At 44.9% G+C, this 25,085-nt stretch overlaps 1 protein-coding gene across 1 annotated transcript; it reads right to left on the reverse strand.

Moving 5' to 3' along the window:
• Positions 1 to 2,498: 2,498 nt before the first annotated feature.
• On the reverse strand, positions 2,499 to 24,879 carry LOC133514500 (SH3 and cysteine-rich domain-containing protein 2-like). Its single transcript, XM_061846244.1, has 11 exons — positions 24,746 to 24,879; positions 14,330 to 14,690; positions 12,623 to 12,717; positions 10,718 to 10,802; positions 8,760 to 8,875; positions 7,546 to 7,597; positions 7,116 to 7,192; positions 6,957 to 7,048; positions 5,185 to 5,236; positions 3,199 to 3,339; positions 2,499 to 3,113 (listed from the first exon to the last, which is right to left on the reverse strand). The coding sequence occupies exons 1-11, from the start codon at positions 24,812 to 24,814 to the stop codon at positions 3,015 to 3,017; spliced, it is 1,239 nt and encodes a 412-aa protein (XP_061702228.1). The 5' UTR covers positions 24,815 to 24,879; the 3' UTR covers positions 2,499 to 3,014.
• Positions 24,880 to 25,085: the final 206 nt, after the last annotated feature.

A 25,085-nucleotide genomic window follows, 5' to 3' on the forward strand; every position in this document is an offset into this window, starting at 1 on the left:
CCACATGGATGGACGGTTGTAAACTCCAATAACGTCCAATAGTGACTTATACAGTATACACATGTACCGTAATTTCCAGCCTATAAGCCGCGACTTTTTTCACACGCTTTCAACCCTGCGGTTTATGCGGTGATGCGGCTAATTTGTGCATATTTTCAAACAGCCGCAAGTGGCACTCGAGTGGAAAAAGGTAAGAGTGAGACCGGTGGAATATATGTGCCGAGGAAGTGACATTTACCGGTCTGATGTGACGGTCTGAGCGCTCCGGTGCTGAAAAGTCTTCTTGTGAGTGTATTTTGTAAACTTCCGGCCAGTCTGAAACGTCACATGTGCCATTCGACAAACTTGTCGCTGAGTGTTCATGTTCGTGTGAAACGTTTCGAGGAGTGCCTATATAAGGACGAGAAAGACGAAACAAGGAGGCTTCTTCTCACCGCTGCTCTGGGAAACTACAGTGCTTGGAACACTAACTACACGGGCGCCGGCTGGTTTTCGTTTTTGGACCGGCTGGAACTTTCGCTAACTTGGAATACCCGCTGGGACGAACATTTGCTTGTTTGGGAACACTCGTTCAACACTGGTGACGATCGGACGTTATGGTTGGTTACACTTCCGGAGTGAGAGGGAGTTGAGCGTTCCCGCCGTTATGCGTTAGTCTGTTGATGTCTGCCATTAAAACGAGGTTTGCTTCTGTGTTCGACTCCGCCTCCGACTCCTTTCCTTCGGCGCTACACTAGTATGTTTTTTTTCAACTGGCCCTGTTAGCGCGGAGTCTTTAGCGTTAGCACGTGGCGCCGTTAGCATTAGCACTAGCGTTAAACTACCGTTAGCGCGGAGCTACCATTAGTGTGGCGCTAGCTTTAGCGTTAGTGCACCACTAGCGTTAGTGTTAAACTTTGTGTACTGTCTTTGTAAATATCTCGTGTTTCAATGTGGGCACTTTCGGGTTTTACACAGCTGTGGCGTATAAATGTACCAAATGATATTTCCTATTACGGTATATATTGCACTGTGCTATATAAATCATAAAAAGGTACTAAGATGTTGTAACCTACAAAGCCGGATGTCACTTTGATGTATTTTTTATACGCCGATCAAAGCCAAAACGAAGCTCCAGAACGTTTACAGGCTTTGTATTATGAACACAAGTGGGAAAAACTGGCACCGTGTGAAAGTGTATTTCAATGTCACTGTACGAGTTTTACTTTAACTGTTGAAAAAAAAAAAAGCAAGCAAATGAGAGGTACTGGGTCCTTTTTTTTTTTTTTTTAACTACAACAAGCAGGAAGCTGTGAGCGCGCCGCATACTGGAGTGCTAAAGTGCTACCAGCTACGATTGACAGCAAACGTGCGAGAGTGAAATTATGTGAAGTGCAAGTACGGCAACACGACAACATTTGGGGGAATTTTAGCACCGTGGCTACACTCAATGCTAACCTGAAATATAAAAACACCTCCACGGCACCTCTAAAAATAAAAAGATATATTTTGAAATATTTTCGCGATATGGTATTTAATTTTCATTATTGAAGTCTTCCCTTACATTATTTCCCATGGGGGGGGGAATAAGAAAAGCACCATGGGAAAGGTTTTTAAAGACGTTTTATTAGGGGATGTGAAGAACAAAAAAAAAAAAAAAAAAAAAAAACAACCTTTGTGTTTAGAAGGCTACAGTGTTGATAAGCAAGGCTAAATCCAGCTGTGTTCACGTTTTCATATTTCAATGGAACAATAACCAGCACGTAATAAAGGGGGGGGGGACCATCGCCATACCCACGCTGGGGATGAAAGGATCTCTGCTTTGAGAAGAGGCGTCACTCTGCGGCGGAAGTCAGGTGTCCTTTATGGGGGGGGGAGAACCAGCAAGCGTTTCCCGCATGAAAGCCAAACGACGGGAGGCCAAGCGGAATGTGAGTGAGGTCAGTGGTGACTCGGTGGGGGTGGGGTGGGGGGGTATGGGTCGCCACACACACAGGCCTGACCGTACACTTCAACACACACGTCACTCCTCTTTAGCTTTCTACGCACGCAATGGGAACGGTTCTATCCTTCCATCCATCCATTTTCTTCACCGCTTATCCTCACAAGGGGGCGGGGAGTGCTGGAGCCTATCCCAGCTGTCAACGGGCAGGAGGCGGGGTACGCCCTGAACTGGTCGCCAGCCAGTCGCAGGGCACATGGAGACAAACAGCCTCACTCAAAAACACACCTAGGGGCAATTTAGAGTGTCCAATTAATGTTGCATATTTTTGGGGTGTGGGAGGAAACCGGAGTGCCACCCAGAGGAAACCCACGCAGGCACGGGGAGGACATGCAAAGTCCACACAGGCGGGGCCGAGATCGGACCCGGGACCTCAGAACTGTGAGGCCAGCGCTTTCCGTGCCGTCTCCAAGTGAACAATTTCCCCGTAAATCGAACTTTACGTTGAAAATACACAATAGTTGGACCCGACGGAAAGGGGTATTAGCCATCTTCTAAACAGCAACATTTTATTTTTTTACACATAAACATTCAAACAAATATGCCCCCCAAAATTGACAGAAATTGGGGGGGGGGTGGACAGATGATTTTGTCCAATTTCTCTTCATTTTAAATTTAAACAAATACTAGTCAAAGTAAAACAGTCAAATGTTCTGCCTGTAATTGAAAGCGTAAAGGGACAAAAAAAAAATGTGATTTCATTCATATTATATCTTTAAATTAATCTTGGGAATTCTATTCTGCCAATCATCGGGATTGGCATCGGTCTCCAAAAAAATCCGTCGAATTGCTGATTCAAAGCAAAACGTCCGACTTCCTTTTCAGACTCGAGCGTTGACTTCCTCGCGCGTGGGAAAGCGGGAAGGAGGAAGGGAAGCGCGTCGTCCAAATGTAAACAAAACCAAAAAGTCCCATTTTGTGATCAGCGAGGAGACCGGGACGATAGTTCCTCCCATGTTCCACTTCATCTGTTTTGCGCAGAATGAAGAAGAAGGGAAAAAAAGAAGACGGGAGACGGCGACGGCGGCGAAGCTCAGATCTCCTCGATGGAGTGGGCGGGGACCAGGCCTCGCTTCTTGCCGCTGCTCAGCTTCACCAAGATGTCGCCGTCCTCACGCTTGCCCACGCAGATCTGACAAAAGATGCCATGGTTATGATGACACCTCGGGGGGTCGTAAAAGACCACCTAAAGCGGAAAGTGGGGGGCGGTTGGCTACCTGCGCCTCCTTGACCGCCATGTGTCCTCGCTCCCGGCTGCCGGCGGACGTTCCGTGGATGACGCGCCACACGCGCTCGCCGGGGCGCACCCGCTGCACGAAGTTGGCCGGGAAAAAGCCCACCCTGTCGCCGCTCTTGCCCTGGGGGGAGGTCGACGCAACACAACCGCAGCGAAAGCCGTGAGTCATATTTCGTACCTCGGGGTAAAGGATGAGGGCTCGCGTCGAGGTTGCTGACCCGCCTGGGGGTGGAAAACCGACAGTTGCCGGTTTTGCCTTTGCGCATCCTGACCGCTATTTTCTCATCAATCCGCACGACGTCGATGCAGAGGGTGTGTCGCGATGAAGCTGCGCAAGTGGACTTTATGGGCCCCAAAACACAACCTCCCAAAACTTCAAACTCCCGATCGCAGCGCCACGGCAGCGGCAAGTACCCACGGCCGAATTCGAACAGGAAGTCAGCCATCTTGGATTGAATCAGTCTTCTTCTTTTCACGGTCCAAGGGGAATCCGACTGAATCAGTCAATTCATCTGTATTCCAAATATTTGGATTTCAGAAGACGCGCCTGCTTCGGGAATTTCCCCAAATAAGTCACGGATTTCACAAATCGACACAAAATCGGGTAAACGTCTCTGGCAATCGGGTGCGCCAGTCTAATTCGAACGGCAAATTCCAGCATGGCGATGGCCACAGAGCCGCTGGACAATTTTAAAACATTACAAAATTAATACCGTAGATGACAGAGGCAAATCTACGTGCTGAACGGTTATCGACATTTCCATTTTGCGTATATCGGGCACCCCGTTGATGAAATCGTGTGTTGAAAAAAAACTCAGGAAAATGGCTGCTCATCGAGAAAAGGCATCGCGCGTGTCGTCGTTTATTGGGATAAAAATCGATTACGCGGGCACACCCAAACTGCTTTAGTAATGCATTTATGAAATTATAAAGAGACATTCTCGATCAGTGATCTTAAACTCAATTCACCTTTGGGGGCGCTGTGGGCACATTTTAGCTGAGGCTTGGCCGCAGCCTCGGCGGACAAGGACGCAATTTAAATTAGATTTTTTTTTTGTTAAAACTGTATTTTTATGTATGTATGTATTTATTTATTTGGTTTGTTGCATTGTTTGTTGTTCTCTTTATTTATTTATTTATTTATTATTTTTTAGCACAAAATAAGATAAGCAAGGAAGCTGGGATGCAAAACTACTCATGAAACTCTCTACGGCAACACCACTGTAACTTTTCAGTGAAAAATGTGTCTCTGCTTGCGTCGACCCCGGTCGCTGCCACGCCCCCGGGAGCCACAACCCCACCGTGATTGGTAGGTTCGTCAGCTCCGCACGCAACGCTGTAAAAGCGCCGTTCGTATAAAACTTCAGGGGCCGCGCTATGGTTTAACTTTCGTAGTAAGGTGGGGGCCACGAAATATCACCTTAGGGGCCGCAATTGGCCCGCGTTCCGCCAGTTTGAGACCCCCTGTTCGAGACACACTGCACATCAAGAAATCACAAAATCCCAAGAACGTATCCTAAACGTATTATTCCCCCGTATTCTATTTTCTTGATCACAAGATATGAATTTGTAGCGTGCGCCTGTCAGCGTCCGCAGAGGCTGACAAGCTGAAATTGTTTTCAGTACATTTGCATAAGCATCTGAAAAAACACTTTGCATCCATTCTTCACAATTTCTTTTTTTTTTTGTTGGTTTTTTTTTTGTTTTTCCCCATCACATTTTACATCCTGCGAGGGGGCAGAGTTCAGCGCTGACGGCAATGCTTGATGATTGAAGACGCCGGAATCGACGGAGGCCTTGAGAGGCGTCTGGGATTATATAGGCGCACTTGTTTTGTACAATCTTTTAAGATTAATCTTCCGGGGGGGGAATGACTACATTTGCCGCTGAGCGGGTGCGCTTGATATAAACACCTCCAACGTCACCCGCACAATAAACACGACGACAAATATGATTTATTTCTCACCTTCCACCACTCCTCGTTGGAGTCGTCCGTGACTTGTACCCGATCGCCGGGGCTGAAATAAGATAACACGAAAGGAGGATTACACAAAAATAAAAAAAAGGGAAATAAAGAACAGTAGAGAGACGAGAGTGCATAAAAGCAGTTGAGCGTACGTGCAACAATCAGTCAGATTCGTGACAACTTACGTCCCGACCACTTTTCGTCACGACGCCGTGCGATTGGGAGTGAATCGGAGTTCATTTCATATGACGCGCTCATCCCCGCGACATTAACCGCATCCCTATTTTCCCATAAAAAGACGCCCGTCTGGTGCACCTCGGCCGACGTGCCGAGCTTTAACGTCAAGACATGAAAATAAGACGAAAAAAAGAACAACAGATTTCTCCAAAACATGAAAAAAACTTTTCATTTTCATGCTATTTTTAAAATCACTTTATCATTTGCAAGGCGATGTTCAGAACTGCGGAAACTACAGAGGAATAAAGATGATGAGCCACACAAGAGTAGTGGAGGCTCGACTAAGGACAGAAGTTAGTGTCTGCGAGCAACTGTACGGTTTCATGCCGAGAAAGAGTACCACAGATGCATTATTCGCCTTGAGGATGCTCGTGGAAAAGTACAGAGAAGGTCAGAAAGAGCTACATTGTGTCTTTGTGGATCTAGAAAAGGCCTATGACAGAGTACCAAGAGAGGAACTGTGGTACTGCATGCGCAAGTCTGGTGTGGCGGAGAAATATGTTAGAATAGTGCAGGACATGTATGAGGGCAGCAGAACAGCGGTGAGGTGTGCCGTAGGTGTGTCAGAAGAATTTAAGATAGAGGTGGGAATGCATCAGGGTTCCGCTTTTAGCCCCTTCCTGTTTGCGGTAGTAATGGATAGGCTGACAGATGAGGTTAGACTGGAATCCCCTTGGACCATGATGTTCGCAGATGATATTGTGATCTGCAGTGAAAGCAGGGAGCAGGCGGAGGAACAATTAGAAAGATGGAGGTACGCACTGGAAAGGAGAGGGTTGAAGATTAGCCGAAGTAAAACAGAATATATGTGCGTGAATGAGAATGGGTGGAGGGGGAAGAGTGAAACTCCAGGGAGAAGAGATGGCGAAGGTGGATGACTTCAAATACTTGGGGTCACCAATCCAGAGCAATGGAGAGTGTGGTAAGGAAGTGAAGAAACGGGTCCAAGTGGGGTGGTACAGTTAGCGGAAGGTGTCTGGTGTTCTATGTGACAGAAGAGTCTAAGCTAGGATGAAGGGCAAAGTTTAGAAAACAACGATGAGGCAGGCCATGATGTACGGGTTGTGGTTGAATCCATCAAATCATAAAGAAATCAATAAATTAGATTATCGTAGGAATTAAATTAGAATTAACATATCGGAACTACCAGGAAACGGGAGCTTCGTTCATTGTAGTTCGGCTCTTTGTTCGAGTTCACCGATAGCGACGGCATCTCGATGTTTCGCGTCCTTCCAAATGGAGTGAATTCCATTAACCTCATTTTCTCACGCCGCGCTTGCTTTTTAAGGCTCATCTTCGGAGTTTGGAACTACCAACCCGCCCACTTCATCACCTCACCCGAACAACTTCAACACAGCAATCCTCGGTATCTCTCTTTCATCTACTAAGTGAGTACGGCGACAAGCTGGGAGTGGGTAATTAGTCATCTTCAGAGGGCCTGAAAACGTACCCTGAGGACGCCGCGCTCAAGTAGGAGGGACATTAATTTTGTTTCTTTTTTTGGATCAAAACAATCGGGATGCGTGTTGACTCACTGTAGTTCCAGATCGTTGTGTTCCTGAGGCAGAAAACTGTAGAGCGCCACGTACGTGTGCATGGGGTGCACCTCGATGCGTTTGGGGGGCACCTTGGCACAGGAAGCACAACGTGAGCTATACACACACTCGCACATACACCAACACGCTCACACACACCTCAGCGGGCGTCTCCGCTTGCCCGCCGTTCTCGTCGTCCTCTTGGTTCTCCGACTCATTGTCGGCGCCGACGGAATCTGGAACGGAACGCAAGGGTCAAGGACGAGCCAGAGCCTATCCCAGCTCGCTTCCCGCGAAAGGCGGACTACACCCTGAACTGGTCGCCAGGCAGTTGCAAGGCAGATATCGACACCATCACTGAGCGGGAATCGACCCCACGCTAACTACACTAAAGCCAGGCGCGTGTACCACTACGCCATTGGTGACTCGAGGGTCAAAATAAATTGCGCCATTCAGCTGATATGATCATTTTTGTGGGGGTGATTAATCATGAGTTGATGGTTCAAGTTTGACAGCACTAATAAAAACACAAACGTACAAATACTTGCATGTACACAGGGAAGAGTACAGTAGAGAATATCGGTGTTACCTGCGGTCTCCTGAGGGCCGTCTTCCTCCAGGCTGCACTGCCTGCCCTCGCCCTTTGAGCAACCACATTATGCACCACTTGTTAATTGAGGCCTTCGACGGCACAACATGTACGCAAAATTTTTACATGATTTTTTTTTTTTTATACTGTGCAGTAGCAAGACTCAAAGCGGGTACTCCCTTCACCGCTAAGGAATCCCCTTATCATTTCTACACATTTACATTCACTCCTTAAGAGCTGTGTTATTTAGGAACAATTTAATATTCGCGTGCAATACATTTTAAATGTCATTATGTGAGTTTTTTTCCCCCTATAATTAAAAGCAATGTTAACATTCAAACTACGCATAATGTTAGTGGTTGACAATAAATCCATATTGTTTTAGAGATAAAACTATTTTTAACACTTGGGCCTGGTACGCTACTGTACTTTAATGTTGGTCATGATGATGTAAAATGTTTGGTCATCACTACTGTACAGTGCAGTCATTTTTTTAAATAACAAAAAATATTTAAAAAAATTAAAAATTCAAACAAAAAATGAATACAAGTTATAAATTAAAATTACAAAAATGTAAATTAAAAACCATCCATCCATTTTCTTTGCCGCTTATCCTCACAAGGGTTGCGGGGAGTGCCGGAGCCTCGGGGCAATTTAGAGTGTCCAATTAATGTTGCATGTTTTTGGGATGTGGGAAGAAAACGAGTGCCCGGAGAAAACCCACAAAGGCACAGGGAGAACATGCAAACTCCACACAGGCGAGGCCGGGATTGAACCAGGGACCTCAGAACTGTGACCCACCATGCCGTCCTATACTGTTTCATAGATTAAAAAAAAAAAAAAATAAATAACACTTGGGCCTAGTACACTACTGTACTTTAATGTTGGCCGTGTTGATGGTTATTATTATTATTATTTATCCAGTGGTAAGACGTAAAATGTTAGGTAATCATTACTGTACAGAACAGCAAAAAATAAAATAAAATAAAAAAAATTGAAAATAAATAAATAAATGAAAAAATATATTTGGGGAAAAAAAATAAAGGGAGGTGCATTCCAGAGGGGGGGGGGGGGGAGTGATATCGTTGTGCCGTGAACGTCAAACCACAATATAGAGCGGGCTTCACTAAAAAGACGGAATTGGGATGCGCAGAAACTTGTTGTCAATCGTGCGGCGCACAGGGGCGCATCCTCCCGCGTCCCGGGGTTCGTACCGGGCTGCGCGTCGGCGACTCCGACGTGCTGCCGAAACTGGAGCGGCTCATCTGCGCCAGCGACGTCCCGTGGCGCAAGGCGGCGTACACCGGGTCCATGCGCGCCCGCACCGCCTCTGAAAGTACACACAATAGGGAATATTGTGCCTATTTGTCGGCATGGGGGAAGAATCAGGCGGGGGGTCTAAATTTAACCTGGAGTGACCCACTTTAGTTTGCGAGAGGGGAGACCAAAGTTGAGACGTGCCAACACCCTTTTAGAATAAAATGGTCTAGAAATGAAATGGTGCTTTTTAACGTGATACTTTTCCTGCAAAAAATGACTTGTTCCTAAAAATTAGTTTAAATGGGTCGACCAGGAAACAGAACGGTGAAAGCTAGCAACAGGAAGTTTGCATTTGCTTTTTCTTTGGCTTTTTCCCCCACCACAGTCGAGAGGCATTTTTTCCCCTCCCTATTTCAGTGCCTTCCAATAATGTTGTAGGTTAGTCGTGTCCCTTATTCGCGGACCCTAAAAGGAAATGACAGCACGAGGCGCTAAAGCCTGATTCGGTGCGACTTGTGAATCCCACGTGTTGACCTAACGTACAGTACGGTGGCCTCTTTAAGGACAAGTCAGCCGCTTTCAACGTCACCGCGTACCGCTATACGCTATTCGCTGCCGGCTTCGTTGATACTTTGTCTCCATAATAACATCCTAATAGAAATGGTCTGATCTTGTTTGGCTGTTTTCCGCACTTGGAAATACATCTTTAGCACTATTATTCGCAAATAATAAGGCTAGTTTGCGAACGAGGCCATTACTACGATGTAATAAACGGAAGACGGATGTGATATCATGCAAACTGTGTAGAAATGTGTGCGCAGTTCTCATGGTAAAATTGACACCGCTTCATCGGTGTGATTGGCCTTATTGATCAGGCGCGCAGATTCTACGAGGACGCCGTCGCTGAAGTTGGTCACGATCAAGGATCTGAGATGGTGGAAACAACAAATATGATGACAATTACGTACCATATTTTCCGCATTATAAGGCGCACCTTCAATGAACTATTTTTAAACTGTTTCCATATATAAGGCGCACCGCATTATAAGGTGCATAGAATAGACGTCATAATAGAGGTTACGGTTAGGTTATGCATCCATTAGATGGAGCTGCACTAAAGGCTCAATATTAATCCATATATAAGGCGCACCTGATTATAAGGCGCACCGTCGAAAATTAAAGGCTTTTAGGTGCGCCTTATAGTGCGGGAAAATACGGTAACTGAAGTTGCTTAAGGCTCACTCGAAGAAACTAGTTCTCATAAAGTCACGTTATTAGTTGCTGATGTACAAAGTATCATACGAACTATTTCGGTGTAATTACATGGTTATGTGCACATTTTAGACATGTACGGAGTTTCTCGGAGTTGTCTGGTTTTGCGGTAAAATGACATCAAAGACTTCTTTGAAAGAGCTTTTCAACAACAACAACAAAAAAATACATCTGTCCCCCCCCCACAAAATTATTCCATTAATTCCTTCTTAAAAACATCATTAACGTGGAGCGCTCCAAATAAAAATGACCTGGAACCATCAAAAAGACCTACTTCCAATGACATCTGCTTTTTGCACGTGAAACTCCTCATAGGCTAGCTTGCTTAAATTGCCCAATTTACCTTTCCATTCAAATTTACTGGAAAATTATCAGAAATTTTCTTTCCCTTTTGCTCCTGCACTCAGGAGGCCGCAGTCGTTGAATACAGTGCAATACAAAGAATTCAGGTTTATGAGGACATGTGCTGAAATTTGGTATTCCGGCATTATGAGGACCGACCAACACTTCTGCATTGTCCGAATTATGAGGACTATGGGCATGTCCTCATAATTCAAAATGATGTGATAGTGTGGCGTGTATTCAGGTGCAATGTCCTCATAAACCACATAAACAAACACACACGTAGACACACACTCACCTTGAGTGGTCTGCACTTCCTTGACGACGGCCAGTTGTTCGCTGACGAGGACAGGCGAGCTGAAGTTCCGCTTGAAGGCGCCCGACTAACGAAGGAGAAGACAGAGCGTAATGATTTTTTTGTTCGGCTTCCATTAGTCCCATCTTCAAGGCCCCCACGCCGCCATTAGCGGAGACTTCAAACCAGTCATTTGCAGAGATTCTTGAGAATGGAAAACACGCCGCCGGCCGGGAAGGAACATCTCGCTCGGACTTTCAAAACGCGGCTTTCCGACACCGACTTGTCATTTCACACTGAATTAAGCGCAATCAGCGTCGCCGCATCGGCTCGCGGATGAGCCGCTCCGTCGCATTATGCGGAGAGAAATCGCGCACGAGGTAATTTTGCCTTCGTTCGCGCCGTCTTGGATGGCTCAAGAGACGCGTTGCTCTTAAAAAGTGCCACATGCTAATATGCTAAGTCCCGTGCGAGAGGTTGGAAACGCAAAATCGGGCTACGGGCGTACAAATGTCACGCGAGACGCCGATATTCCTCAGTCATAATGGCCAACTAGGGAAAACCATAACTACAGTGTGGCCTGCGACAAAAAAACAAAAACCGCATGACTTGTATGTTTCTCATGGAATAATAATAAATTGATCTACACATTTACAACTATGACGCATATCGAAAGTGACGATGACTCACCGAGTTCCTATTTACACGACATTTGTCATACCCAACGATCTTCTTGCACGATCGTAACACACTTTCTACTCCCTACCGTAATTTCCGGCCTATAAGCCGCAATTTTTTTCCACACGGTTTCAACCCTGCTGTTTATGGGGTGATGCAGCTAATTTGTGCATTTTTTTTTTTTCTAACTGCCCGCAAGGGGGCGCTCGAGTGGAAAAGGTAAGAGTGAGACTTTTGGAATATATGTGCCGAGGGAGTGATTTTTACCGGTCCAGCCCTATTAGCGCTGCCCTAGCGTGTTACTGCCGTGTGTCGGTGATTTTTACTAGTGTCTTTTTTTTCCCCACTCTTCCCTGTTAGCGCGGCAGCGCTAGCGTTAAACTCTCTGTGTACCGTTTTTCTTTGTAAATATTTTGTGTTTCAATGTCGGTTCCAATGTGGGCACTTGCAGCTTTTACACGTACCACTGTGGCCTACATATGTGCTATGTATGTACGAAATAGTATTTCCTTTACAAATATACTAGGTGAGGCTTATAACCAGGTGCGCTCTGTAGGCCGGGAATTACGGTACTGTGACAGTCAGATCAGATCTCACACTTCCCTGTTAGCGCGGCAGCGCTAGCGTTAGTATTAGCGTGGCCGCGCCAGCATTAAACTCTCTGTGAACCGTTTTTCTTTGTAAATATCTCGTGTTTCAATGTGGGCATTTGCGGCTTTTACACGTACAACTGAGGCCTATGTATGTACCAAATGGTATTTCCTTTACAAATGTACTGAGCGAGGCTTATAACCAGGTGCGCTCTGTAGGCCGGGAATTACGGTACTGTGACACACATACTCTGCGTAGTAGGATGAGTAGTACGAGTACGAGTAGTACGTCTCCCCAGGAGGGGTTGCATCAGGAAGGGCATCCGGCGTGAAAACCGTGCCAAACAAATATGAGCGATCATCTGAGATGTCACACTGTTAAGATCCCTAACGGGACAAGCCGAAAGAACCATTTTACTCTGAGTAGTAGTACAAGGTGCCTAAACATGTCCAACTTCCAACACGCTGGCATTTCTCTCTGCCATGAACAACGTGGCAACCTGAGATTCACCACCTAATCTTGATTTTCCACTCAAAAACTGTGCTGATCTGAAATTTGAAGGCCCGTCCCCCCCCCCCCCCCCCCCCACGCGTTGTCCCTTATGTAGCAAATATGTTCCGTGCGCGTGTTTTGTCGCACCTTCCCGTGACACGGCTGCTGCGAGAGTTCCGAGGTGCACCACAGGTGAGCCGCCAGCTTGCATGTTTTACACCGCAGAGCCTGTTTGGAGTTTCCTGTTCGGGAAGGAAGATAAAAATAATTGGTCACGGTGCCGCCGCGGTGTTAAGAGCACTCATGCGCGAGAATCCTGGCCGTTTTTCATGATTTATGAGCGATTTTTATTCCCCATCCTATCCCAGCGGCTTTGAAATTAGACACGAGCGTTTTTTTTGACTTCACTGACGTGTTGATTAAAACCCGCGCAACAGGGGGGGGAGGGGGGGGGGATTGAATGCCGGAGGCTGCGGGGGAGCCAGATGATGCATCACATCATAATAATAAAGATACAATGCGTGCTGGGGGGGGGGGGGGGGGGATTAGCACATCCCGTGAGAAGAGGAGAAGTTTGCAGTTGGTAATCCATCAAGTTGATGGGAATGGGCTAAAAGAGGAGCAAAAGGACTTCAAAATAAAATCCACAAGCTCACACGCGCACGGGGAAAACACTAACATCCAAGTTACGATGGACTTCAAGTAATTACGGCTTTTATGTTCAGGTTCATTTTGAAAAACCTAAAAGAAAAAAAAAATGAATGCCCTTCTGGAATCTGTGTGTGTGTAAAATAGCTAAGTATGCGTGCAAATATATATATATATATATATGCAAAAAAAAAATTCTGTGACTTGTTGGGATCAATCTCGTAAGTAAATAAAGTAAGTAAATGTGTAAGTATGTCCAGTAAAAATGATTCATGTACACAGTAATTATCTATCTGCTTCGAAGTAAAATGGTGTGGAATTATGCAAGACAATAAGTATTAAAGTCAAGTATCATAGAAAGTAAAAAATATCTAACAAACTCAGTAATGAACAGATGAACAATAAATCCTATGTGAGTCAATAAGTAAATAAGGTCAATTAAGCCACGGATTTAAAAAAATGGGGCAGCACGGTGGCGCAGCTGGTAAAGTGTTGGCCTCACAGTTCTGAGGTCCCGGGTTCAATCCCGGATCCGCCTGTGTGGAGTTTGCATGTTCTCCCTGTGCCTGTGTGGGTTTTTCCTCCAGGCACTCCGGTTTCCTCCCACAATCCCAAAAAACATGCAACATTAATTGGACACACTAAATTGCCCGTAGGTGTGAGCATGGGTGTGACTGTCTCTATGTGCCCTGTGATTGGCTGGCAAACAGCCCAGGGTGTACCCCACCTCCTGCCCGTTGACAGCTGGGAGAGGCTCGGGCACTCCTTGCGACCCTCGTGAGGATAAGCAGCTAAGAAAATGGATGAATGGATAATTCGACACTCTAAATTGCCCCTAGGTGCGATTGTGAGTGCGGCTGTTGTCTGTCGCTACGTGTCCTCCGATTGGCTGGCAACCTGCCCGTTGACAGATGGGATAGGCTCCGGCACTCCCCGCGACCCTCATGAGGATAAGCGGCTAAGAACATGGATGGACAGATTTAAAGAATAGTTGGGGAACATCATACGTTTGAGTGAATCCAACAAAAATGGAGCCGTTCTACTTTAATCCCTCCACATGTGAGCAAAATATGACAAAACAAAATGTTTATATTTATGCTTGATTCATTTTCATGCAAGTGGCTTCATTCCCCACAAAGTTTCCAATCTGGAACGTTGCAGAGACGAGCACGTGTCTGTTGTTACCGTACGTCACGGTGTCTTTACCGAGGATCATGTGCTTGCAGAGCTGGCAGTTGGTGGGCTTGCGAAAGACGTGGCCGTGGAAGCAGTGCGTGATCTGCGGGGCCTGGGGGGGCTTGGCGGGCAGCGACGGGGACAGCCTCAGCGAGGGCGAGCGGGAGGCCACGGAAGGGTCGGGGCTGACGGACGGCGACGGCGAGAGCCGCGAGCCCGCGACCGGCGAGCCCGCCGGCGCCAGCTCCGAGGGCGGCGGCGAGGGCGGAGAGGGGGGCGGGGCCTCCGCGATGAACTCCGGGGGTGGGCGGGCGTCGCTGTTGGATCGCTGGAAGAAGTTCTCAACGCTCTTACTGCGCATGAAGGACAGCGAGCGCTTCAGCCTTTGCAGCTAAACACACAAACAAAATGTCGTAAGCAGTGAACATCTGAAATTGACTTATTGACTTATTATCTTCTGGAAGAAAAAAAAATATCTGTATTTTGTTGCCATGGAACCACGTCGAAATGAAGGGAGAGGCTTCGTTTAGTCAGGCCAGAGCCATGTCTAACGGTGTGTAACTACTCTAAGTAAAAGTATTTTCCATCGTTTCACACCCTGAGAAAATGAAGAAAAAAATGAGAGGAAAAAAGGTTAAACGTAGAAGTCCTGATGCAATTTTAAAATTTTACTGCTTTTTTTTTTTAGGGTGGGGAGGGGGGCGAGACTGCAACCAAAGTTGTTTGTGATGCAATTTTATCCTCACAAAAAAAATGCAATAATGCCGCACATTTTGGAACTCTGTCCAATGGGCCTTCAGGGAGGGGGACCGGAACAATGTAATGGCTTAACTCTGCTGTGATACGAGCACCGGGGGAAAGGGGGCGTGGGGGGGGCAGACATGATGAGTTTCAGATTAAATAACACCTCATAAAGAATAAGCAAGCTCAGCTACAAGGTATAGACAAAAGTGTTGGGACACAGAGGTTGGATAAGAACAATCCCCCCCCCCCCCCCCCCCCAAAGTGCTCGTAATCATCAGGGGCGTGGCTGGGGGGGGTAAATTGATTTTTTTTTTTTTTTTGATGACACCAGGGCCATAAATGCGATCAAACAGGCCTTATCGCCGATCAACAGCCCGTCCCAGGCTCGTAATCTGACGCGAGCGAGTGTGAAGCGGCATCAAAATGCGCCGTGTGACACGCGTATTGACAAAAAAACAACAAAAGCAGCCTCCATCGCCGCGAGCAGTCCCGCACGATGGACGCTGTCAAAATCGCACGAGAGGCCCCGACAGGTCGCATCGATCCGGCGAGATAAGCGGATGCTGCTGCTTTGCGAGAATATGTGCAGACGCCACCAGTCGAGCGCGGCGCGGTGAACAAAACAAGGTAGCTTCATTACGAATCACTTTACGGTCATGCAAACGGGCCTGTGGAGTGGACACGCACGTGAATTAACAGCAGAACATCTTTTTGCGTCACGTCCCAGGTAAAAAAAAAAAAAAGATTCATGATATATAAGCAGAACGATAAGAAACAGATGGAAAACTTCTTTCATTGTGTAGTTAAAGCAACCTCCTTTATCTGAATGCTAACATGCAATGGGTAACGCCATAGGAACATAGAACACCAGACACCTTCCGCCAACTGTTCCACCCCGCTTGGACCCGTTTCTTCACTTCCTTCCCGCACTCTCCATTGACCCCAAGTATTTGAAGTCATCCACCCTCGCCATCTCTTCTCCCTGTAGCCTCACTCTTCCCCCTCCACCCCTCTCATTCACGCACATATACTCCGTTTTACTTCGGCTAATCTTCATTCCTCTCCTTTTCAATGCATATCTCCATCTTTCTAATTGTTCCTCCACCTGCTCCCTGCTTTCACAATCTCATCTGGGAGCATCACGGTCCAAGGGGATTCCAGTCTAACATCCTCTGTCGGCCTATCCGTTACGACCGCAAACAGGAAGGGGCTCAGCGCGGATCCCTGATGCAGTCCCACCTCCACCTTAAATTCTTCTGACACACCTACGGCACATCTCACCGCTGTTCTGCTGCCCTCATACATGTCCTGTACTATTCGAACATATTTCTCCGCCACACCAGACTTGCGCATGCAGGACCACAGTTCCTCTCTTGGTACTCTATCATAGTCTTTCTCTAGGTCTACAAAGACACAATGTAACTCCTTCTGACCTTCTCTGTACTTTTCCACGAGCATCCTCAAGGCGAATAATGCATCTGCGGTACTCGTTCTCGGCATGAAACCATACTGTTGCTCGCAGATACTTACTTCTGTCCTGAGTCTAGCCTCCACTACTCTTTCCCATAACTTCATTGTGTGACTCATCATCTTTATTCCTCCGTAGTTTCCAGAGTTCTGAACAGCGCCTTTGTTCTTAAAAATGGGAACGAGTACACTTTTCCTCCATTTAATTTGTCTTCTTTTTCTTTAATTGAAAATACTGTGATTGGAAAATTACAATGAACAATAAAGCGTTACTAGATATTGGCCCACTTTATTCGGTGCTCTAGTGAGTTTTACTGATGCCGAGTTGGGATTGAAATTGAGATAATCACACAAAAGTATTTTTTCTAATATTTTGAGCGTAGCCAGATAAGGTAAGGGTCTTTCGGTCAGCGTAATCCTTCCATCCATTTATCCTCACGAGGGTCGCGGGAGCGCAATCCACGGTTGCTTTTAAAAGCATCATGTTTTTGTCTTGTCGATTAGGACAAATGACTGCGGACTCGGAGCGCACATCTCAATTACGATTAATTGAATTGTTGGCGTGCCGGAGAGAGGAGAGCCTTCCTCTGGGCTTCTATTTCAACATTAGCACCGTCGACGGAGGTCATCCCGCGTGAACTTTGTATGCGGCTCTTCAGATGTAATGTATTAGCTCCTTAATGTTGGACACCGAGTACCACGCCCCTCGACCCCTGGTGCACGGTGATGTCAATTTATACACACGCTTAGCTGCCGGCACAAGCCTCAGCAGACCTGTAAAAGCCATCTATTATCTCACACACGTAGCCAATCAATGCGTCACAACAGCAAACATAATTCAATGCTGAAGCTCTAGCGCACGGCGCTCTACCTGAAATATGATCCAACATACAGCAGAAAGCACCGCGCATGGCGACCCGTCGTACAAAATGTTTGTCAATTTACTGTCATCCATCAGTTGAGTATAAATGCTTCAAATCTGGCAGCAGTTGGAGCAAATCTCTGAAAAAAAGGCTTTCGGGGGTCTCCTCGTGATTTCATGTGAAGTGAACCTCAGTCGCGGGAGTGAAATTTCCCAAAATTCACAAGAGTTTCTATCGCAGAAAATCCCTCGATTGTCCAAAATAGATCACTTCAAAGAATTTTCCGGCATGGCTGTCAATAGCCAGCGGCACAAGGGCGGACACAAATGCAGGACTCCGAGACGAGGGCATGATATCGAGCGTGGTTTTATTCCAAGTCAGGAACATACACGGTGTAGCAGTCCGACAAGGCAGAGGCACAAAGGCAAGATCCAAACAACGTGAAACAAGGTCCGATGACTATGAGACAAACTAAGAAACTCGACAAGACGTGGACAAACTAAAAGGGCACAGACTCGCTGTGACAAGGATCGCTCTAAACTAGACTTAGGGACAATAGTGGAGAATCCAACATGCAGTAAATGCAATGAACTGGCAAATCCCAGTGACAAATTCTAAACCTAAATGCCTGGTCTAATTACCGTCAAATGAACAACAGCTGTGTGACAGCGGTCAGAGGTTGGCCCCGCCCAGAGCAGGGGTCTGGCCACGCCCCCTCGTGGTAGAGGCCAGGCCATGCCTGAGACAATAGCCTCTATTTGCCTCTTGATACATTTGTGTGCGTCTACTCATGATAAGACTTGCTAACCAAATTTCCTGTTGCTAAGTGAATCCGGCTTCCAAGACTGAATAATAATAACAATAATAATAATAGTAATCATTAGGGGAGTTATTGATGAAAAGTTGGCTAATATACACGGCCACTTCAAAGCAAAAATAACCAAATGTCATCGAGCAATGCGACTCTGGCTCCAGGAGGTAAATTATTATCAACTTAAGTGATCAAAATATACATTTTCTTTTTCTTCTTCCAAAATATTGATTATCATCAGCGCATCGTAATACCACATGAAGGTGATAGCATCGCACCGTGAGCCCCGCTTCCTCTTCCTGTTCCATCACGAGGGCCTGACAGAAAAAAAAAAAAAAAAAACTTCAAAGGTGCTCAAGGAACAAGAGCGCGGTGTAATTTTTGGGATACAATCTTTCACGCTTTAACTAGGTCGTCGCATCGCTGACACTTTTGCCGTCTCACTTTCTCGCCGGGTCCGGCGGGTTCCCGGCCCAAAAAGCCATTCCGATTATAATTTCCGATTATAGTTTTTACAGATCGTGCGTTCCCCTCATTAACGGGGCCCACTTGAGATGAGCTCCCCCAAGGAGGTGCCTGTGGAATTTATGATTTTCAAAAGGACTGACTCAAACTGAAGTGATGGGGAAAATGTCGGGACGGCTCATTGGCTGCTGGAATCTGCCGAGAAACATTTGTTGAATGCAACTTCCTTTTGTAATCAGATGATACAGAAGAATGCAGAAGTACCCTCACTAATAGAACACCTACTCAGATACTTTGGGTATCTGATAGGTACTGAGACCCTGGAATGAAACTGCCCCCCCCCCCCCCCTTAGGGTGAATTACTGATAACCTCAACCCTTAACTGTTCTGTTAACAGTCTTGGAAAAATTACTCAAAAATATCTTGGATTTATGATCTCATTTCTAATCTGCAATAATCGTCTGAGAAGGATTTTAAGAGCCGGAGGAAAAGTGTACTCGTTCCCATTTTTAAGAACAAAGGCGCTGTTCAGAACTGTGGAAACTACGGAGGAATAAAGATGACGAGCCACACAGTGAAGTTATGGGAAAGAGTAGTGGAGGCTCGACTCAGGACAGAAGTAAGTATCTCCGAGCAACTGTATGGTTTCATGCCGAGAACGAGTACCACAGTTGCATTATTTACCTTGAGGATGCTCGTGGAAAAGTACAGAGAAGGTCAGAAGGAGCTACATTGGGTTTTCGTATTCCTAGAGAAAGACTATGACAGAGTACCAAGCGAGGAACTGTGGTACTGCATACGCAAGTCCGGTGTAGTGGAGAAATATGTTAGAATGGTACAGGACGTGTATGAGGACAGCAGAACAGAGGTGAGATGTGCCGTAGGTGTGTCAGAAGAATTTAAGATAGAGGTGGGAGTGCATCAGGGATCCACCCTGAGACCCTTCCTGTTTGTGGTAGTAATGGATAGGCTGACAGATGAGGTCGGACTGGAATCACCTTGGACTGTGATGTTCGCAGATGATATTGTGATCTCCAGTGAAAGCAGGGAGCAGGTGAAGGAACAATTACAAAGACGGAGGCACGCGCTGGAAAGGAGAGGAATGAAGATTAGCCGAAGTAAAACAGACTCGGCTGGCTTCTCCCGTGCCCGTGCAGTACTGAGATCACACTACGCTATGTTGTAGCATAACCGATACAGCGATCTCGTATACTGTGCGTCCCACGACCTAGATGCACAAAAGTTAGCAGGGACGCGTAAAGTAATATCCATCTGCGTCTTCCGGCACACGGTTTAGTAGTCTGGGATGGTTGCTGGGGACAAAACAGGATTGTAGAGTGACTAATTTGGTCGCATATGTGCCCAAATTTCTGAATGGCTCGGCAGAAGCGAAGTGAAGTGAAAAACAGAGGGTGCCTACAGGTGTCCAGTCGCTTGAGGAAGGGGGGAAAAAAAACATTCCTGCCATTTGAAAGGAGACAAACGATGCATTTCATCTGGTCACCAGAGATAGCGTAGAGTGAGGATGCTCCGTCCAACGATAAGTGTGTGTGTGTGTGTGTGTGTGTCTCGCGTATGAAATGCGGGCACTAGCGTCCGTTTCCTGATGGCGAGCAGTTAGCTGCAGTTACAGAAAACTGAGCGGGATAAAAGGAATTAGTTCCGATTCCAAACGCTAAACCGACCATGTGGGAGCGCTTTGGATTCAAGACAGATGAACATGCAGCGGCGTGCAATTATGGAACCATTTGCCCAACAACCCAAGTATAATTGTGAATACTCAAATACTGTATATTACTTCTTTAAATACTGGTTGAAGTCCAACTTTTGTTTACACAGCCCGAGTCTGTTTCATTTATCCAAGATATATTTTTTGTGTTGTACATTACAATGTTAATGTTCATTAGTAATTATAATTAAACAAACGTGAATTGTTTAGTGGCATTAAAAAAAAAAAAAAAACATCAAGGATGCTATTGAGGACTCACTGATAATGTAGTGGTACACACAACTGACTTTTGGCGTGGGTTCAATTCCCACTCGGCGACCTGTCGATATGTGTTCCCTCCGACTGACTGGCGACCAGTTCAGGGTGTAGTTCGCCTTTCGCCCAAAATTAGCTCCAGCGCCCCCCCACCCACGACCCTTTGTGAGGATCAGCGGCTTGTTAAATGGATGGATTCTACTGTTTTGTCATAACACTTTTGGGGAAACTACATCACCGTTCAAATTTTGCAACCATGACCAAAAAAAAAAAAACCATCTTGCTGAGAGAGAACAAGAGCAATGAATAACATAAATCATAAATTTCAATCAAATGGTTAACAGAAAGTAGCAATCGGTAATTTTCCAGGTTTTGAAGTAGCAACTGTAATCCATTTGCTTTTTCAGGATATTGTTAAATGAGATTGGCGTGTAACCGTTTATTTATTTCCCAACGTAAATCTAATCGTCTCACATTTGGGTTTAGGCTCGTTCCCTTCCGTCCACAAATAGCGTTTTTATCTTTAATGTGAACAAATTTGTCGCCGTCAAATGAGCGAGCGCCACAAAACATCGTGCGCGCACGAGGGCTATAAACGGAAGCGCTAGTCGCTCCCGTTGTATTTCAACGATGAACTAAAATAACAACAATGAGCGATCGGTCGCTCGCTTCTGCCAGCCTTGGCGACGTACCCGCGGCAGGAGACAGAGAGAGAGAGAGAAAAAGACAAAAGCGGGTCTGGTTAATCCTCCGCCTCCTCTTGACGCCTGATAGTCATCTTACAAAAAAAAGAAAACAAAACGTGTCAACGGACGATTTGGATGGCAACGACGTTGCCTGTCATCCTGCTCCAGTTACACAGAATACTGTACATACGCATACAATACTTGGATGACAATGTGGCAAATACAGTGACTAAAATAAGTATTTGAACACCCTGCCATATTGCAAGTTCTCCCACTTAGAAATCGTGGAGCGGTCTGAAATTGTCATGGTAGGTGCATGTCCACTGTGAGAGAGAAAATCTAAAAAGAAAAATTCAGAAATCACAATGTGTGATTTTTTAACGATTTATATGTGTGATACAGCTGCAAAAATAAGTATTTGAACACTTGTCTATCGGCTAGCATTCTGACCCTCAAAGACCTGTTAGTCTGCCATTGAAAGTCCACCTCCACTCAATGTATGATCATGAATCATCGTTAGCTGCATAAAGACACCTGTTCACCTGTCTTAAGTTTGCCAATGACCATTTGGATGATATAGAAGAGTCAATGGAGAAAAATCTATGGTAAAATGAGACCAAAATGGTACTTTTTGGTCATAATTCCACTAACCGTGTTTCGAGGAAGACGAATGATGACTTCCATCCCAAGAACACCGTCCCTACTGTGAAGCATGGGGGCGGTAGCATCATGCTTTGGGGGTGTTTTTCTGCACATGGGACAGGATGACCCCACTGTATTAAGGAGAGGATGACCGCGGCCATGTATTGTGAAATTTTGGGGAACAACTTCTTTCCCTCAGTCAGAGCATTGAAGATGGGTCGTGGCTCCGTAAGAAGCATATCAAGGTTCTGGCGTGGCTGTGGCCTTGCCAGTCTCCAGACCTAAACCCAATAGAAAATCTTTGGAGGGAGCTGACACTCTCGGCCTGATCTAGAGAAGATCTGTGTGGAGGAGTGGGCCAAAATCCCTCCTGCAGTGTGTGCAAACGTGGTGAACAACTCCAGGAAACATTTGACCTCTGTAATTGAAAACAAAGGCTACTGTACCAAATATTAACATTGCTTTTCTCAGGTGTTCAAATACTTATTTGCAGCTGTATCACACAAATAAATGCTTTTAAAAAAAAACATATATTCTGATTTCTAAATACTAAATACAAAGTGAAATCTGACAAATATGGGTGTCTTGTCATTTTTTCTAGTCTTGTAAAAAAAATTGACGCCTACAGCAATCCCCCCCACACACATTTGCCGTTCCAGATAAAGTATGCATATAATGACAGGAACCTGGAAAACTCGCCAAATTTGTGCTTTCTGTGTTCCTTCTGAAAGCCAAGCTGTGCTTCAAAAGGAAATTAGTACAGCAATGGTGTCAAGGAAGTAAAGTCGTGTCTTGAGATACGTGTGACCAACGTATTAAACTTTTGTCTTATGAAGCGTCGTTCGCTTTTTCTTTTTTTTTCTTGCTTCGACTTCCAAGGAACATTTTGAGAAACAAGCGAATAATAATAATTGCACATTGTGGATATAAAACTGTAGCGTTGCCTTAGAAAAGTCAGTTTTGTTCACGATAAAAACAACAAACAGGGGTTAACATATAGCATTGTTTGGATTTTATAAATGATAGCTGAACAAAAACATTGGAGCACAAATGTAGACAGACATAATACTGACATTTATATTCTTTATCCTCTGTGACGAACAACTAATAATAGTACAGCTCATTGAGGACTGACTGGATTCATGTACAGTATATATACATATAGATATATCTTTATTATACTGCCCCCAGGTGTCCAAAGCATGTACACCAAAAAGAGCCGCACAATGTCTATTGAATTGAAGCGAAATATTTTACAATTTTAAAAAAATTATCTTTACGCGCAACTTAAATTTTATTGCTTTGTTTTTAACATACAATATTAAATACTTGCTATCCATCTTATTTAAGAAAAACCATAGGATTTTTGTATACATACATACATACACACATATATATATATATATATATATATATATATATATATATATATATTCGGCGAGATGCTGGACAGATTTGGGCATTTTTAATTCATGTGAACGGGAAAAAGATAATCTGAGATGCAAAAGTGTTTTGACATACGAGTGCGGTCAATAACCAAATGAAATTTGTATCTGAAAGACCAACTGAGTGATAAATTCATTCAATCAAATCACCAGTAAGCCATGTATTTTTAATAGTAATGTCGTAAAATAAGTTTGAAATGCCATTAAAAAGAATTTGGATTATAGTTTGCATTTTAAATGATCAATAGTGGACATTAGAGATCCTCTGGGGGTTGTCAATAAATGCTGAGCTCCAGCTAATAAATCCAACAAGCGGACTAAAAATGTCTCCCATTAACCAGCCAGCTTCTGTTCGTCAATGTTTATAAGTCCAACTAAACAAAGACGAGGAAAAAAAAAAAGACAATGGCGTCATAATCATAACAATTGGACAAGAAGACAATCAAGCAGACATTTGCAGACGGTCACGCCATGAACACTTTTAGCTTCTGGCCATGGAAATAACGACTTAATTACTTTTATAAAGCCCGTTTTCTTAAATTAAAAGCTTGCATCTCTCAATTTTGATAATTTGAGGGGGAGAGGGGATTCATCCATAACTAAAAAAAAATTTATTCCTGATTTTGATTTTTTTTTTAAAAAGAAAGCCAAAAATGTAGCGTTTGTTGCACGTCACTGGAGAGTGAACATTTGCATAATTTAACGCACATATAAAATATGTATTTTTTTTTCTATTTTCATCCAAGCAATATGTTGGTTTAAAAAAAAAAAGTAGTCCGAATGTGGGGTTACATCATTGGACAGCGGAAATTTGCATGGGAGCGCAATAAGGCAAATATCTCTAAATATGTATCACAATTTATTTTATTTTTTAAATACAAAAACACAACAAACGCAATTTCACTTGTGTTTTGGAGGAAAATGTTTTATCACATGGACATAAAAAAACCTGAAAATTGTCTTCAAGAGATTCCTGTCCAGAAGTCCATCACTTAATTCTTCAACCCCATCCTTATAACAAAAATTAAAAAAACGCGCGCGCACGTTGCTGCGGGTGGGCGCGCGCAATGACGCCGCATCTCATTTTTAAATGGAATATGACATAGATCTGTGATGTCACCACTGACCTCTTACATAATTGAAAGACGTAGGAAAACACGGCAGGTAAAAAAAAAATGATGATAATACACAACTACTCATCCTTACCTCACTAACATTAATAACTAATATTAAGTGTGTACCAGGCTGTGACATTTATGACGTGTTTGGGTGTGTGGAAACATTTCTTATTGCTAATGGAAAATGTAGTTATCAGTCAAAAAATTGTGTGTGCGTGTACCTTGGACGGCAGCGGCTGGTTGGTGAGATGAAGCCGAGAGTCGTTCGCCATCTCGTTCATCTCCGTCATAATTGCCAACTTGATTGGAAGAAGGAAAAATAAATATGAAAAAACACACACACCTTAAAGTCCACGTTGAGGGGAGTAACGTGAGCCCCACGAGGGAATTTCACGCCACGCTGAGTCACGCATTGCCCGCCATCATCCACTCCAAAAATGATACTAATAATTTTAAATATATATATATATATATATTGCAGGACGCGCTGAAGCAGAATCCACGAGCGTCTCGTGTCGTACCGCGATGTGAAATGTCTTTTTCGTGAGCACGCATCGCGCG

The sequence above is a fragment of the Syngnathoides biaculeatus genome, chromosome 16, assembly GCF_019802595.1.
Source record: "Syngnathoides biaculeatus isolate LvHL_M chromosome 16, ASM1980259v1, whole genome shotgun sequence".
Taxonomy (NCBI): Eukaryota; Metazoa; Chordata; class Actinopteri; order Syngnathiformes; family Syngnathidae; genus Syngnathoides; species Syngnathoides biaculeatus.